This window comes from Myxocyprinus asiaticus, chromosome 28 (genome assembly GCF_019703515.2).
Source record: "Myxocyprinus asiaticus isolate MX2 ecotype Aquarium Trade chromosome 28, UBuf_Myxa_2, whole genome shotgun sequence".
Taxonomy (NCBI): domain Eukaryota; kingdom Metazoa; phylum Chordata; class Actinopteri; order Cypriniformes; family Catostomidae; genus Myxocyprinus; species Myxocyprinus asiaticus.
This window is the reverse complement of record NC_059371.1, coordinates 21976956-21995607: the sequence shown is the minus strand read 5'-3', so window position 1 is coordinate 21995607 and position 18652 is coordinate 21976956. Positions and strand designations below refer to the sequence as shown.

The 18652-nt window shown below is 38.2% G+C and overlaps 1 protein-coding gene across 3 annotated transcripts in view; it reads right to left on the bottom strand.

The window, feature by feature from the left end:
• The window catches only part of LOC127418994 (sterile alpha motif domain-containing protein 11-like), an 82238-nt gene that overhangs the window by 49133 nt on the left and 14453 nt on the right, over positions 1–18652 (bottom strand). For all 3 annotated transcript variants that reach the window (XM_051659998.1, XM_051659997.1, XM_051659999.1), the window contains exon 3: positions 8619–8791. In XM_051659998.1, the coding sequence (XP_051515958.1) occupies positions 8619–8791 (173 nt within the window). The remainder of the gene's footprint in view (positions 1–8618; positions 8792–18652) is intronic.

Below are 18652 nucleotides of genomic sequence, written 5' to 3'. Positions count from 1 at the left end.
GAACAAAGTCTTTCTGATGCCAAAAGATATGGGTTTTTGCATCAACTGTGCTGTTACTGGTAGCAGAAGCACTTCCTCACCACAGCGCTCACATACACAGCTGAAAGCACTTCCATCTGTTCTTGACGTGCGTTTGCTGTAGGAGCACTACGCCTAGGAGTAGGGTTTGCGGTTGAATGTGGAGAAAACCAACTGCACACCTGCATTGAGCTTTGCTTCTCTAAGTCTGTACTGAGAGTCAAATGCTGCTAAAGGAAGAAAATCCTATACATGCAATGTAAAAAGTGTTAATGTGCAGTTGTTACCTTAAGGAGCCATTTCTACCTGATCTAACCCTTAAAAATTACTTTATGTTAGTATAACCTTACATAGTCAGGTTGGTTCAGTGATGTAAAATAATATTTTTGACTTGAATAAAAAGTTCATTTTAGATGTTACCACATGAAGTGTTTTATATTTTTCCTGACAAAATATTTTTACAGTGCAGGTATGTGCTAAAGGATTTGAAGGTATACCTCACCCCAAAATGTTAACTCTATCATGCTTTACTCACCCTCATGTGGTTTCAAAAACCGTATGAAATTCTTTCTTCCTGTGGAACACAAAAGGAGAAATTTTAAAGAATGTTATTGCATGGAAAAGCGTGCCCAGTACAATGAATGGGAACTAGAGCCTTCAATCTTCAACATTTCCCCATTTGTATTCCAAGTAAGAAAGAAAGTCATACGGGTTCGGAACATCATGAGGGTGAGTAAATGTTGTTTTTTTTGTGTGCAAATTATACCTTTAAGACATTTCTTATTTGTTTCTTGCTTATTTGTTATTCGCACATGGCTGTAAATGGCAGGTATTTCACAACTGACTTGAGTTTAAGACAGTGTTGCAGATCCGGAGTTCCTCGTGGCAGGGGAGGCAGATAGTGCCAGCGCAAATGCCCCAGCAGTGACACGAGAGACGAGAGCTGGCGCCAGATATAGAGGTCACACAGAGAGCTGGTAGACCGGGCATCCTGACGCCAGGGCTTACACCATTACTGAACACAGCGCTTAGAGTCTCACCCTGAGACACACACACACACACACACAAAGCTGTGCCAAGCAGAAGGTAGGAGGGCATGTGGAGAACATACCTCCTTTTTACACAAAGTGACAGCTAAATTTTGCAATTTGTAAAAGTGTAGAATGTCTGTTACTTTTACAAAAAATAAATAAATAAGTGTTTAAAGACACTTAAAAAAATTCTTCAACCCACTGAAATTAAAACTAAATTTTTTTTTTTAATTTTAGTTTAATACTGCATTATTTTTTTAAGGAAAATCAAAGTGGTATCAGACACAAACTGCAGGAATGATCATTGCACTTTCTCTACCACTTTGAATGAAATAACTGATGAAGAAAATTTATTTGAAACTCTTAAAATCTCATAAAATGGTTTAAAAAATTATTGTGACAAGTTAAATTGGTGGAAACAAAGGTGTAAAACATAATGATGAAAACATTTTTTACATTGCATTTCTCCCGTGTCCACACACATCATGTAATGAACACTGTATATTTTGAAGTTAAGAAAGTACCCTTTTCTTGAGAAGAAAAATCGAAACTTTGGAGAGAAAAAAATGCCAATATTTCTCTCTGTTTATTTATTTATTTATTTTTAACAAAAAAACATTGTTGTTATTCTGCTCACATTCAGCATGAACAGCCAGGCCTCAGCTAGTGGAGAGGAGCAATAAATAAATACCGAAATAGATAAATAAATAAATGAGAGTGCAGTGTGCTCTCCAGAGCTTTGCCTGTTGTTCCTGCCTTATAAAAGCTGATGGGAGGTCAATAAGACTTTGGAAAAAGTTGAAGTGAAACAATTATTTCGCCACGTTGAACATTGTTTGGCGGTGTCGGATAATTAGAGAATGTAAACCACGGAAAAAGCCTGAGAGCTGTGCGATGTCTAGTGAAACATCCATTTAAAGACAGCTGGACTCTGTAGATGTGACATTAATGACATTGATTAACTCATGAGGTTGATGCAAAACCAATCAAAGAAGATGCTACAAGGAAAACAACACCTGATTAAAACATCCTCACTGTTTTAACTACTTGCACATCATGACAGGCAATGGAACAACATTGAGTTGGTATGCGCATTCAATGCAATACAATTACATTCTTAACAGCTTATAATGCAGGACAGTTTTCAGTAAATCAATTATCATGGATGAAAGAAAACAAAATGCAGGTGCCTTAAAATACATCAAGCTAAATGTCTGATTCACTATATTAGTTCAACGACACTAAAGTAAAAAATATCTGCAAACACATTTTCACACCAAATCTATCACAGTATGTGTAATGCAGAATTTGTATGATTCTCTAAAAACATTTTGGACACCTGAATAAACTGTTAAATTATTTTTATTTTTTTGCCCTATCCAGCATATTAAAAAATTATTATCACAGTACAATATTTCACACTTGGGGCAACGGAGTTCAAAAAGATGCATTGTTTCATTTTAAAATCTAGTTATGCATGTTTTTTTGTGCTGAAAATTTGGGACTTGATGTGACCAGGCTTTAGCTCCAGCCCCATCATTTAGTGTCGATATAGATCAACAAAACTACACAGTTTTCCTGCACAATTGTAGTGCACGTACACGCGTTTGTTCATTTCTAACACAAGGGCTTCAAAGAATCCACATTTTCCTGTAAAGTAGTAAACTGTACGACAGTAAGCCCACAGTTGTTGCTTGGGAAGAGCCCTGGACATTTTAAAAGTTCAAGAACTGGAACCCAACCACTAATTATTGCTTTAAGAAAAGGTTCGTTCCAGGAATCCTACAGCATCACGTCCCTTTCCCAGCAGTGTGTCGTGCAAACGCTCCAGAACTGCACAGGGAAATGCCTTAACAAAACAAAGATGAATGAATGGAGCACATGGTCACATCATTTGAGGTCAACTTTTGAGTACACATCATTTCCTGGAGCAACGGTAGACCACACAAATGTGTTGAATGTGAATGATTCCACTAAACCTGTGTGACTGTTTAAAAACCAACTAACCAAGAACTAGAAAGGTAAGGTATTCTGACCCTCAGTCCATTTCTTGCTAGCTAGGTTTCATCATTTAACCTAGTATACTAAACTAAACCTGATTTTCTGTCATATTTATATAGATATTCTAATGTCTCAAGACCTGATGACCTCAACCTTAACATATGAAATCTGTGAGAAAAAGAATTCTAAACGACCAAGCAAAGGAGCTATGTTTTAGCCTTCTGCGCCACATACTGTATTTGCGAAGTTAGGTTTCGTCATAAACCCAGTGTTTTGGAAAGCGCAACAATAATGTACCTTTATAGTAAAATTCACAGCCTGGAAACTAGTCGTTCCTAGAAAGTGTATTACATGTGGGTCTAGTATGTTTTCTACTGTACTTTCAAATTTCCAAAAATATGGAATGTGTTCACAATAAACACTCAATGCGTCAGACAGATATTGCTTTAATTTTAAAAAACGTTTAACCATCAGATAATAATGCCCTTGACTGTACATACCAGCATTTTAAGACCTTGGCCAGTCACAGCGTGCTAAAGAAGCTGGTTTGGGTTGGCTTCGGTCCTGAGGCTTGGACCAGTTGATTTCCACTTCTGGCTAGCTGAGTGCTTACATTCAGGTCCAGACAGCCACCAGAGGAGATGACGGCATGCCTTGCTGGACAAACGTTCCTAATGCTAAACGCAGACAGGTCAGGCCTTTCTCTGCAGAGGCCACAGAAACACGGGGGAAGACAAGACAGTATTTATATCCAGACAGGTGCAACAGTTGTCTGATTTATTTCCTTTCCCTGTCCCTCGTGCACAAAGGGGAGGGTCCGTCATTCTGGAATCAACTTGCCTCCTCCTCCCCTCCTTCATCTAATCCACTTATGCTTCTACACTTAGTTTTTCCATGAGTGGTAAATAATCAAAATCAACAAAAATTGTGATACATTTAAAAGATGATCAACAGTTAAATGCCAGGCAGCTTTACACAAAAGATCATGTTGGCTTTTTTACATAGCACTAAGTAATATGGGATGGGCAATCTTTTTTGGAGGCTTTTCTTAACAGGCTGTCCTCTGAGTAAGTATACTATCTTATATAATCCATGATGGTTACTCAGTAATTACCCAGACAAGCAGTCAGCACTTCTCAAAGCCCTGGTGTTGACACACCTGACTGCGCACAGGTAGGGTTCAGGAAATGATTGGCATGACCTTGAGGACTAATTCTATGACGAACATGTAATACTTGCAAATTTTATTACTTAAGCGTTAGGCGAAAGTGGTTGTTTTCAGACAGAAGGCGAGCCGACACTTGCCGTTGTCTTTACTGGTTGGGTTTTCAAAAATCTCGCCAAGTTCAATTTATTTTCCAAAGATTATAAAATTAAATCTGATATTCAATGATAGTGATTCCTGTACATGTGTATGTGTACCCCAGGGGGTACTTAAGCAAGTTTCACGGGTACTCCACGGGGGACGATTTCTAAACCTACAGTATGACACAAATATTAAGAAAATATAAGGGCTGTTAATAGAATAAAATAAGTAATTGGGATTAATCTCAGGATTTTTCAGTTCTTTTCTGTTCCAAACAAAATATTTTGCGTAATGTAAGTTTTATAGGTTTGTGTGATTGAAAATAGTAGCAGAATACTTGCTACCTGTAGTCTTTTTTCACACAGTTTGAATGTTTTTTTAAAGGGACTTTAATAATATTAATCAATGCTCAACCTTAATATGAGTTATAGGAATGCATTTAGTGTTTGTGAAACACTGTTCTAGGATATTTATATTGATATTCTACTGTCTCATGGCCCTTACTCTCCAAATACGAAATCACTAAGCGGCAATGTTTCAGCCTATGCACCACATGTTTGCTTAGCAAGAAAGGTCTGTATCCCTACAGAAGGACTGATGACTAATCACAGATAAATCTGCTGGCCATTAACATTAATCTGTTTAAAAGATATAGACAGCCTTCTTTAAGATGTTAAAGTGTACAGGCTTTTCTCACGGCAGGGGAAGGAAATCCCTTGAAAACTGAATGAGCATTTTAGTGTGACAGTATATTCAACAACCTTTTGCAACCATTTGCTATTTTTTTCTCTGATTTTCATTTAAACTGGGGTGAATTAACATAATCTGCTAACTGTTTGTACTTCTGGAATATTTTGACTGTCACCCCAACACTTCAGACCAACAAATTAGACCTCAATCACATGACAACCTACAGAAACTAGAATATACTAATGTTAATATAATTGTTTGTGATGGAGCAAAAACTGTACACATCAGAGTTTAGGTGTCCCACATTATCCAATGTCCCAGATTACCCTAATTCATTATCCACTGGTCAAAATGCTGAATAAAGTATATACGTCTGGACTAAAGAAACACACAGTTCTATCACAACACTAATATAAACTGCAATGATGAGGCGTAAACACGCTCAAACGTAAAAAAGTATTCCCCATCCTTCACCATCCATTGACTAAATCCAATTTGTTAAGACCCCTCCACAACTCACTTACCCAGTCCAGCTCAATGGAAATTGAATTTCATAGATTGAACAACCCATTATCTCTGTCGGTCAGATCCTCATCTAAGTAAAGTAGGGGTGAGGTGAGCGGCCCCAGAACAGAGGAGAGATGTGGCTCCTCACAGTCCGCCGCCTTTAACAGGGTAAAAGCCCTAGATATTAGTCATAAGTGTTCTTTAAATTCATTAGTATCTTAACACATGGGCATCTGAAGTGTTGGGGGTGGGGGGGATCTCTGTAATAAGGTTAGCTGGGCACTGTCACAAAGTAAGAGGCTGCTCGGGTTTGAGTACAGGAAGAGACCAAGAAACTTTTGTAGAATGGCGCAGATGAGGGCTTGGTATGTACCTGGACATTCAGGGCTGATCCACTCCAAGGTAAGAGCTAAGAGCCCTCCTTTATTCAAATAATCATATTCAAGATTTGTTCTAGAAACATCTGGTGTACAGCAAAACCACCCTCAATTTACTACTTGGCCAATGGAGAGTTTGATTATGATGTTTTGATGAGAATCAAAATCCCTAATTTCAAAGATATCTCATGTTAGATTGTTGGGCTTCTCAAAATGGACAGATCTAACTATGACCTCTCTATGCTGGAAGAGAATACCTAAATGTACGTATATATTTGTAATTATAGTCAGCCTAGTCAGTGCTGTGTAATGACCCAAATTTACTACTTAACACCAATGGGCATAAACCCAAGCCTCTTACACTCAAATGACTCAACCATCGGAATTCATTCCGATTCACACAGAGAAAAAAGCACATACAGTGGCCCCAAAAAGTATTTGGACACTTACAAAAAGCCATTTAATGAAATCAAATGATAAAACAATTGTTATATTACTCAAAATTTAGACCCTTTCTGGTTGTTCGACATTAGTAAAACATGTCCATTGTTAATGTGATGAACAACCACTGTGGTTACTCTCCTAGGACACCTGTGTGAACCTACGAGGAAATACAGTACATACATTCACTAAAAAGGTATTGATACCAGTTCATTATCATTAATTGCAAAAATGGATTCAAAAAGTGAAGTTTGTTCTGAGAAAAGCTCTAGCATAAATTGTTTGCAGGTGACACTTGCTTTGATGTTTTGTTATCTAATGCACTGAATTTCTAACATTTTAATTGTGAGTTACAGTAAGTGTCCAAAGGTATCCAAATGCATTTTGAGGCCACTGTACCAAAACAGAAACACCACTAAATAAGTCATATTATCACTATATTAAGTTAGCAGACATTTTTAGCAAAAGCAGAGTTGCTAATGAGAGAAAGAAAATATTGTCTTCTCTTAGTCCTCTCATTAAAAGCGCTGAAGCTTCCTGGATATTTAATTATCCATACCACTGAATCTAGATGGTGCCAAAACAAACTCTCAGTGCAAACACCATTGAAACAGCTGCTGACACTTCATTTCAAAACGTGAATGAAAAATCCCATAAAGATCCTCCAAAGACCGAAAGCAACCTTCTTCAGACAGTCTCAAACCAAAAGCTTGCTTTGAAAGGCATGCTCTAGTGATTAAAGGAAACTTAATAATAGATCAGAACCTCAAGGCCGCTCTTTTCAACAATCTCTTGAGTAGAAAAGCGAGGATGGTTGGACGAAAATGCAGTTCCCCAAACTCACCTGCCAGGGCTGACATCTGCTGGCTAGTTATCACCTTTAATGCATTTAGGCAAAGCGAAAATGCAGGCGGAAAACCCGATCGCTTCAGCCACTGCACTTAGCTCACTGCTGCACTGAACGCAGGGTAATAAGCTTCTTCAGGCTTGTGTGCCTGAGAGGAGGGAGGCCAAACACAGCTCATGAAGATTTAATGAACACTCAGTTCCTTAATTTCCCTTGCAATGATTGGAGATGGAGGTGTGGAACTTGTAGCACATCAACAGACATGTTTGATTTTTGAGGAAGGCAGAAATTGTGTGCTTCTGTTTATGGATCTAGTCTGTCAATATTAAACTGCCATCCAGTTACAGCATAAAACTCATGATGACATGACTTAAAGTATTGTGGTGGTACTATGGTACAGTAATAGCATCAGGTGGCTTTATCATGGTACTTAGATATATACCATTTTTAAACTTCTTTTTTTTTTTTTTTTTGCATAAATTTTATCATCTCATATAAAAATTACCATATAAAACTGGTTGAGCTTGCTAGTCAAGGTTCGAAACCTGGTTTGGACACAAGCACACCAGTATCTACATCTTTTCTGCAGGGATGGTACTTTTTTGTTAGTGGTAGGTCGAAACAAATAGAACCTTTAGAGTAAATAAACTTGAGTCTTTTGCAAAGAAAGGTCACAATATCATGATGTACTGTAGACAGAATTATGCATATTGCTAAGAAGCAGACTTGAATTGATATTTAAGTTTTGCATAACATAATTCTAACTAGAAAGAATACATCAGGTGGTTGTTCTTAAACCGTTCAGAGTCCTGTGGCATTAAGGAAGTGGTCACACGGCTGCAAAAACATAATTAACTATATCAATTCCATACAGCTGGTGAGAAATCCATATGTTTATTTCTGTACTCTGTGGGCTCACAGGCGTTGGTATTTAGAGTTGGCACAACCTGTGTGCATCTGTACAGTGCTAATGAGTGTATTTGGGTGTGTTAGTTTGTATTTGAGTGTGAAAATACGGGGCTATAAGAGTAAAGAGCTGAGATGTCTATAAATCCTCTTTTGTGGTGAACTAATGTCTGATATCCCTGCTAAAAGACCACCTTAGGCCAGCTTTAAGTTCCATAATTAATGCTAGTTTGATGCTGGTCTAGACTGTGGACCAGCATTGCCATGTTGTTCACAAATGAAGCTGCTTGATCTTGGGAGGCTTTTTGGTTAAGTTAGTTAAGAAGCCTGGGTGGGCATCCTATGCTCTGCACCAGCATCCAAAACATGATGACCAGCAAAGCAAGTCTTTTAGCAGGGATAGCCGACCCCTTTCCAGCAGACTAGTGTTGCCTGTCCTGGCACAGAGATTGGCATTCGGCTTTCGCCCACTCACACTGTACACAAGTTCTCACCTCTTTCTCATGATAGAGTAATGCAGCTCTTCCTGTTTGATGTCTGCATGATCTCCACTGGCCCGCTCGCTGCCTTCACTGTCGTCACTGCTGAAAACGGACGCCAGCTCCTTTTTGGGCACCCGTGTTGGCGGCAAGGGAATGGTGCGCTTCTCTGCCAGTCGCCCACGGTTCTGCGGGAGCACAGAGGGGACAGACAGACTGAGACTCTGGGAACAGCTTTAACCAATCTTTCTGGCTTGAGCTGTAGAAAAATAGCTCTTGCTATTAGTAGGATCCTTCACACACTTATCAAACTTTTTACTGTCTTTAAAGGACCAATGAAAATTGCTTGGTGAGCGCAGTTTTCTGTCCTGAGTTGACATAAGTTCTGCACCCTCTTCCTGTTTCAATAGAAAATATTTAAGCACTTTTCCCTTTTTTTAAAATACCCAAATATGCTTAATTTATGTCACAGGCATAAACATTGATTTACTTCTTGCTGGCCGATTTCAGGGGGATAGGCATTCTCATTCTAAAGAGCATCTGAGAGCATTTGATTAGATAAAAATTTGTGAAGAGCAACATGACTCATCAATATTTTTAATCCATTTTACTTGGAGGGACAGACTATACATTTTATATGTGTAGGCTATATCTGCTAAAAGTTAATTTTGTCATCATTTAGGAGTATACAAGCATTTAGTTGGCCACAAAACTCTAATTTGGTTAGACTTAGAGTTTTAACAGAATTAGAGTTGTTTTTACTATGTTTTTGCTTTTGTGTTCATTTTATTTTATTCACGAAAGACTACATTAAGCAACAGTTAGTGCAGCAGAGTACACATAGACATCATAGTTACTAAAAAAGTAGCACTTTCATCAAAAAGTGATACAGGAACAGCCTTATTACAGGGTCTGAAGGTAATAGTTCATGGATCGCCCTTGTTGGGATTCAAACTTTGGTTTGTAACCCAGATCTTCGACCACTCCTCTACACCAACTCACCCAAAAATTCAGCTCTTCTTGATATTGTCTATCAGAGGTTGTAGAAAATGACAATCAAAAAACTATGAGGCTTGCTCATGCCACAGCACAATGCTAGTCCTCCTGACTGTTAGTTTTTCCACTAATTCCAAGAAAGCTGTCATTCCAATTACTCCTGCTGTCATGTGAACCACGCGGTTCAGCCCCACAGGTCACACACATCGCAGGTGCTTCTGAATCAAAAGCCGTCTCATAAATGATGATGAATCATGAATCATGGGTCACGAATCCTGAGGAAGTAATGACAGAATGAAGGGAGGAAATGCACAACATGCTTTCCACTGGAAATAACAGTCAGGGAGAGCCATGCAGAGGGAAAGACCATTGATCCACAAGGCCGAGGATGGAGGATGGGTGAGCGAGCCGTGATAGTGATTCCTTCTCTTACTCTCACATCAGACATCTAAAGAGAGTGAGGGATGAAGGGGATGAGGGGCCCTCAGGGTTTAGTGTGTGAAGCTGGACGACCTTTAATGTGACCTGATGGGGTCAGTGTAGATTTCTGCTGCTCTATCTATATCCATGAGGGAACAGAGACAGAGAGAGGATTTAGAGGGAAAGGCTATGCTCGAAATGGAATACTAGCTTACTATGTACGGAATACTGTGCAGCATTCAGTACTCTGTATACTGCCTACTATTGTTTAAAAATAGTGAGAAATAAGCATTATTCCAGTATAAATGTTTCAAACAGTAGTATGCAACACTGTAATCACATGAACTTAATATGTTTGTCACATGACCTCATTGAGTTGCATGTGTGATTAGGCAAGTGGGTCCAGTTATCAACTTACATCTGTCATAAAATTTGGTATTCCAAAAAAATAAATGTTGCATACGGTGCACAATATACTATAACTAAAATATATAAACACATTATATATACTTTACTGCCCTACAAATCCAACACACAATAACTACAGCAAGACTGGAACTCAGAAAAGTTCTTCTCTGAATCTTAAAAATGTATCTGTCACACGACAGATTATAGTCTAAGACACCCGAATTTGGTCATAACTCAATTTGGACAAAAATGTGTAGTTACTGCTTTCAGAAGGTTCTTATAATACTACATCAATAATAAGAGCAGTATGGTAGTTTGCTATTCTGAACATAGCCTAAGAGAGGAAAAATTGGGAGAAAGAGATAGAAAAACAGTACAGGACTGTTCAGAGATCCAGAGGAATGGATATGGCTTTGAAAACCTTCTGATAAGTGTCTCGGTGCAAATGAGTGGTGTATGCATGTGTGTGAGCATGCCTGCATCTCGGCTCTGTCAAACTTTGCAGAGCCCTGCAGCTATCCTTCCTCCACACCCAAAGCTTGCACGTGCGCATACACATATGCAGAGCATCCCACAAGAGCTGAGGCATGAGTGGCAGGCCAGGGCAGGAGGTAGAGAGACTAGCCAAGAGGCAAACAGGTGCAGCCCTTCTGGATTCTCTCAAGTGGCATACATTAAAAGGAGGGGGAAAAAGGGAGAAAAGATGAAAACATCCCTGAGGATGGGCAGGCTGCACACACATTTTTCTGTGAGCAACTGTCTTTTTTGTTTTCTTTTTTTTTCAGAGAAAGCAGATTTTTCTTTCTATCTCTGCTGTAACCTGGAAAATTGGATCTATGACAGTTTAGCACAACACTGAGGCCTTTTTTACACTGTTTCCATTGCTTGGTCTGAACCAGAGTTTGATTCCGCCCTCCTGCCCCAGCTAGTCTCTTTTCATATTGTATTATTTGATTCTGAACTGCAGTACATTTGCGAGAACAACTGTATCTAGGTAATGACTCAGGAAGAGATGCCAGAATCACTGTTTTACTCATGTTTTGCCCTTTTTACTATTATACTAACACTATTAAAACTTAACTCCCACAAAACGACATTGCACCTTTTCGTCGTGGATACGTTGCAAGAGATGCAAAAGAATGCAACTCACAGAAGGAATTTCAGTGGAGACAAGCAGCAGTGAGAAATGTATAATAATATAACAGGCAAATTATCAATAGTGGTTAACTTTCGCAAGTTGGTTCTCCTAAATAAGCATGTTTACATGCACACCAGTATGCTGATAACACCCAAAAATCAGCTTATTTAAACAGAATCCAACAAAGCAAGAAAAAGAGAAATATTCACATTATTCTCTGCTTTTGAAATCAAACCATGAAGAGGCATGTGCAAAACATGTGCATACATTGGATCAACCAGTAAGAATGACGGTAAAGGTGTTTTCATACAATTCAAAATCAGGGTAATGGACAAAAATGTACCCATGCTGAACAGTTTATTCTTAAAGGGTTAGTTCACCCAAAAATGAAAATTCTCTCACAATTTACACTCATGATATCCCAGGTGTGTATGACTTTCTTTCTTCAGCAGAATACATTCAATAAAATTAGAAAAATATCTTAGCTCAGTAGGTCCTTAAAATGCAAGTGGATCGTGATCTGACATTTGAAGCTCCAACAAGAATGAATAGTCTGCATAAACATCATCCATACGACTCATTTTCATTTTTGGGTGAACTATCCCTTTAAGCCATGTATGACCTTACCCTGATAAAGGAAAGCCGTTTAATGCGTTTACATGACCATGCACGTTGTTGGCTTATTAAGCATAATCGTGTAAGAATGTGAATGTAAGTGCGCTCATTGCGTTCATACCAGTTGGAACTGTACCAAACTCCACATGAACCGTAGCATAAAGCAGACCTCCATTTCAAGCATATGTTTGTTGTAAAGCGATTCGTTGGTGTGTACTCGAGTTTGGAAAACTGCTTTCACGTCAACCAAATGAACATTGGTGGAAAGAGTACTGATTTTTTTTTTTTTACTTAAGTAAAAGTTCTGCTAATGAAGAAATAATTCACTTGAGTACAAGCAGAAGTACTGAGAAATATTATGACTCAAGTAAGAGTAAATAAGTAGTTTGTCAAAAAACTACTCAAGTAAATAAGTTACAAGTTACTTTATGAAAACTGTATTATATATACGCATCCATTTTAGAACACAAGGGCATTTTTGTTCTTGAAAGAAATTGATGCTTCCTTTCACCAAGGATGCATTAAATTGATCAAAAATACCGCCAAAATCATTAATTGCAAATTATTATTATGATTTGAAATAATTGTTTTAAGTGGTATTTATTCCATTTTTTCTTTACCCGTGATGGCAAACATATACTGTGTCACCTATTCCTTACAAAAGCATTCTAAAGTGCTAATTTGGTACTCAATAAAATTTTCTTGTTATTAGAACAATTGTGCTACCATGCGGAAATCACAATACATTGGGTTTTTTCTCCATTTGCTGAGGTATTGATTTCTTACAAGTTGCTTTACACTTGCAAGTCAAATTTTGGTTTTAAAAATAGGAAAAAAGCAACATTTCTCCTGAAATTCTATTTTCTCCTTAAGTCTATTGTTTTAGAGAGATTGAAGGCTATTCCATGCATTACTGTTTTGAAAAAAGAATCTCTAACCAGGCTAGAGAGGGAAGTGGACGGCCCAGATGCACAACAAAAAGACAAGTAAATCACAGTCTCTAGTTTGAGAAACAGACTCCTCACAGGTCCTAAACTAGCAGCTTCTAAATGCCAAAGACCTGCATTGCTGCAAGAGGATTCTTGGACAAACAGAACATTTTAAGAATACAACTTTTATTTAAATAGAAATAGCCATTCTAAATGTCTCTCAATCACCTCTAATTTACATAATGTGCATTGTGACTGAAACGTATTCCTATTTCAGATTTATTCTCATTCACGTATGTCCAAGTATTTTGGCTATTAAGTTAACATACTGTAAAAACTAATATAATGCAATATCATAGAAGAGGAAATGTATCCTCTACAATATTGCAGCAATTATCCAGATATGGGATGAGATTATTAAGCAAACTGTTATCAATTCCTACATGCCAACTGAATAAAATAAGGCAAAAATAAACATTTCACACAGTGTTTAGTGAGAGATATGATTGATTCAAACACTAAAAGTGGTTGTTCTGTATATGTATTATTGTATTGTATATATACAGTTGTGCTCAAAAGTTTGCATACCCTTGGAGAATTGGTAATATATGTATAATATATGTTTTAAAGAAAACATGAGTGAGCAGGCAAAACACATTTCTTTTATTTCTTATGGGATTCATATTCAACTGAATGTTATAACAGAATGACTCAATCATAAAACAAAACATGGCAACAAAGAAAAAAATGAAATGACCCCTGTTCAAAAGTCTGCATACCCTTAGTTCTTAATACTGTGTATTGCCCCCTTTAGCATCAATGACAGCGTGCAGTCTTTTGTAATAGTAGTCTATGAGACCCCAAATTTTTGCAGGTGGTATAGCTGCCCATTCATCTTGGCAAAATGCCTCCAGGTCATGCAAAGTCTTTGGTCGTCCCGCATGAACCGCACGTTTGAGATCTCCCCAGAGTGGCTCGATGATATTAAGGTCAGGAGACTGTGATGGCCACTCCAGAACCTTCACCTTTTTCTGCTGTAGCCACTGGAGGGTCAACTTGGCCTTGTGCTTAGGGTCATTGTCGTGCTGGAAAGTCCAAGAGCATCCCATGCGCAGCTTTCATGCAGAAGAATGCAAATTGTCTGCCAGTATTTTCTGATAACATGCTGCATTCATCTTGCCATCAATTTTCACAAGATTCCCCGTGCCTTTAGAGCTCACACACCCCCAAAACATCAGTGAGCCACCACCATGCTTCACAGTGGGGATGGTATTCTTTTCACTATAGGCCTTGTTGACCCCTCTCCAAACACAGCGCTTATGGTTGTGACCATAAAGCTCTATTTTGGTCTCGTCACTCCAAATTACAGTGTGCCAGAAGCTGTGAGGCGTGTCAAGATGTTGTCGGGCATATTGTAACCGGGCTTTTTTGTGGCATTGGCGCAGTAAAGGCTTCTTTCTGGCAACTCAACCATGCAGCTCATTTTTGTTCAAGTATCATCGTATTTTGCTCCTTGAAACAACCACACCGTCTTTTTCCAGAGCAGCCTGTATTTCTCTTGAGGTTACCTGTGGGTTTTTCTTTGTATCTCAAACAATTCTTCTGGCAGTTGTGGCTGAAATCTTTCATGGTCTACCTGACCTTGGCTTGGTATCAAGAGATCCCCAAATTTTCCACTTCTTAATAAGTGATTGAACAGTACTGACTGGCTTTGGATATCTTTTTATATCCTTTTCCATCTTTATAAAGTTTCATTACCTTGTTACGCAGGTCTTTTGACAGTTCTTTTCTGCTCCCCATGGCTCAGTATCTAGCCTGCTCAGTGCATCCACGTGAGAGCTAACAAACTCATTGAATATTTATACACAGACACTAACTGCAATTTAAAAAGCCACAGATGTGGGAAATTAACCTTTAATTGCCATTTAAACCTGTGTGTGTCACCTTGTGTGTCTGTAACAAGGCCAAACATTCAAGGGTATGTAAACTTTTGATCAGGGCCATTTGGGTGATTTCTGTTATCATTATGATTTAAAAAGGAGCCAAACAACTATGTGATAATAAATGGCTTCATATGATCACTATCCTTAAATAAAAGACAGTTTTATTGCATGATCAGTCATATTTTCAAAATCAATGCCAAAATTTCACAATTTCTGTCAGGGTATGCAATCTTTTGAGCACAACTGTACAGTTGTAATAATAAAATAAATACAATTAATTAACATTATGGTTATTTAACATATTGAGATATTATTCTTAAGTAAATTGTAGCATTTGGTTACATTATGTTTTGTGATTTCTCATACCTTCTTTATATAAGATCCATCCCTTGTGCACTTTTGGCCTCTAGCGGGTGAGGCTTTTCAGACAGAAAAACCGTAGCACAGGGCAGGGATGTACAGTACAGCAACGTGAGCGAGAGTGTTACCCGCTAGGACAGTTTATTTTGAACAAGAGGGGCGAAACGTTACGGAATATAACACGGGAGTACAATACCGAACTGATGTGGACTGATAGAAGCAGAGAACCCATCTGTGCGTGCGATGGTGCGAGGAACCGGATGGCGGGGAAAAAAATTATGTTCAGTCAAAAGTCAAAAAGAGACTGCAATGAATGTAATTGTAACTATATCAGATATTATTATTTATGTTTTTTTATTAACAATTTTTATTGATTCCTTTCAACAAATTAAATAAACATAACAGAAAATGCAGAATCAAATTATATAAAATTAAACCCTCCACCACAAACATTCTTGGATCTAAACACACCACCAAAAAACATGGGTTGTGTCTCCATCTTCTGATTGCCATCGCCAGCAGGTGGGTGTGTCTTTAAGACCAAGCCTATACAATCTAGAGGGGGTCCAATAGAATCGATGTAAAATCTTGAATTGCATAAGACGCACCTTTGCATCTCTAGATGCAGACTTGATGTTTTTTAGAATCCTAGCCCACACTCCCTCCTCCAATACCAAGTTTAAATCTTTCTCCCATAATCTCTTGATAGAAGTTAAAGCTCCGTCCCACAGACTCTGAATTAGCAGGGAGTAATACACTGATGCCTCATGACCTTTTATCAAAAGCTGTAATCACCATTCCCAGAGTATCTCCCATTTTAGTGGGGTGTATGCTACTCCCAAAAATAGTACAGAGCAGGTGGTGCAGCTGTAAATAACTGAGATCTGGGAATCCCAAAATGTTGAACCAAATTTTCAAAAGATCTCAACACTCTGCTCTTATATAGGTCACAGAGTGTATTAACCTCCCTCACAATCCACTCTGACCAGCAGAAAGAGGATTTATTAATACATAATTTTGGGTTCAGCCATATGCTCAAGGCAACATTTAAATAAATGTCCGAATTAAACACTCTGGACACTTTTGTCCATACCGAGTGCAAATGCGAGATAACGGGGTGTTACTTAACTTCTCCGTTTTCTTTAATAGAAAGGCTTTACAATGGTGAAATAGGGGCAAGAACTTCCTGTTCAATATAAAACCAGGAAGGGGCTCTCTCAGGTGGAAGTGACCAATGAGCCAAATATCTGAGACCGAATGCATAATAATAAAACAAATTCTTGGGTAGGCCTAGCCCACATTTGTCAGTCGACTTATGTAATTTACTGAAATGTAATCTGGGACGTTTACCATTCCAAATGAAAGATTTTGCTATGCTATCAAATTGCTTGAAATAAGAGAGGGGGATATCTACAGGGAGAGACTGTAGCAGGTAGTTGAATTTTGGAATACAGTTCATTTTAATAACATTAACCTTTCCAGTCATAGATAAATGTAATGAAGCCCACCTGCCCACATCGCTTGAAAACATTTTTATTAAAGGGTCAAAATTAACTCTAACTAAATCACACAAATGTGTTGAGAATAAAATACCCAAATACTTAATGCCCTGTTTGGACCACTGGAAGGCGCCCGGCTGAAAAGCCGTTACCGGGCAGTACGCTGTTAGAGCCAAAGCTTCGGATTTAGACCAATTGATTCTGTATCCTGAGAATTTAGAAAAGGAATTAATAAATCTGTGGAGGCAAGGAATAGATCTAGTAGGGTCGGAGACAAATAATAAAATATCATCTGCGTAAAGCAAAAGCTTATGCGCCACACCTCCTGCCATCACCCCTGGAAAATCATCCTCCTTTCTTATCATGGCTGCTAATGGTTCCAGGGCAAGACAGAACAATAAGGGGGAAAGAGGGCAACCCTGCCGGGTGCCTGTATCCAGAGTTAAATAATCTGAAATGAATCCATTCGTTTGTACCGCCGCTACCGGGTGTCTATAAAGTCTCTAAATCCATTCAATAAAAGTATTTCCGAACCCATACATTTCCAAAATCTTAAAAAGATAATCCCATTCTACCATATCAAATGCCTTTTCGGCATCAAGTGAGATGGCAGCGACCGGAGTCTGATTGTTTGCCACTGCCCACATGACATTAATGAAACACCTATTGTTATCAAACGAGCTATAGCCCCAAATAAACCCACCTGATCTATATGTATAAGAGATGTCATAACTTTAAAATTTTTGACAACATTTTAACATCTAGCTGGATCAGGGAAATTGGACGGTAACTCTTACACTCGCTTGGATCTTTGTCCCTTTTTTTTTTTTTTTTTTTTTTTTTTATTAACAATTTTTTATTGATTCAAATATTAAACACAGAAAAACAAAACACATATACACAGAATCGATATTTAACCCCCACTATTAACCTTCCTCCTCCCAATCCCCAACTCCACCCTGGCCCTCAACAACATCCCAGTGGTCATACATGATTATAGACAAAAAAACAAAATAAATAATAAACAAAATAATTTTATATATATATATATATATATATATATATATATATATATATATATATATATATATATATATATATATAATCACATATATTAACAACTACACCTCTCTCTCTCTCTCCACTGCCTCTCCCCAAGAGCCCTCCAAAACGCCAGATATCTGCCCCATTTCCCCACAAACGAGTCCAATTTCCCCAGTCTTCTCTTTGTCCTTTTTAAGAATCAGACTGATCCGGGCTTGTGTCATGGTTGGCGGAAGCTTTCCATTCTTTAATGACTCCTTATAAACTTCTGGCAAAAGTGGAGTCAGTTCTGTAGTATAATATCTAAAAAGCTCAGCAGCAAAGCCATCTGGCCCAAGAGCCTTGCCTGTAGGCAAGGCCTTAATTACCTCGCCAAGTTCCCCCAAGTTCAAGAGAATTGTTTTGCTCAGTTGTCAGTTTAGGAAGTTCTAATTGTTCCACAAAGTTTCTAATATCCTCATCAGTAGACGAAGATGTGGAACTATAGAGACCAAGATAGAATTCTTTAAAAGCATTATTAATATCAATGGCTGAGGTAAATATTTCACCACCAGCAGATTTCACTGAGGGAATGGTAGAAAAAGACTCTCTCTGTTTAATATATCTAGCCATATCTAGAATATTTTTGTTAATTTCGGTGGCATTTTTGCCCAGAGTCCCTGTTAATTTCCAACACTATTGGCATTGTATCTTTCTA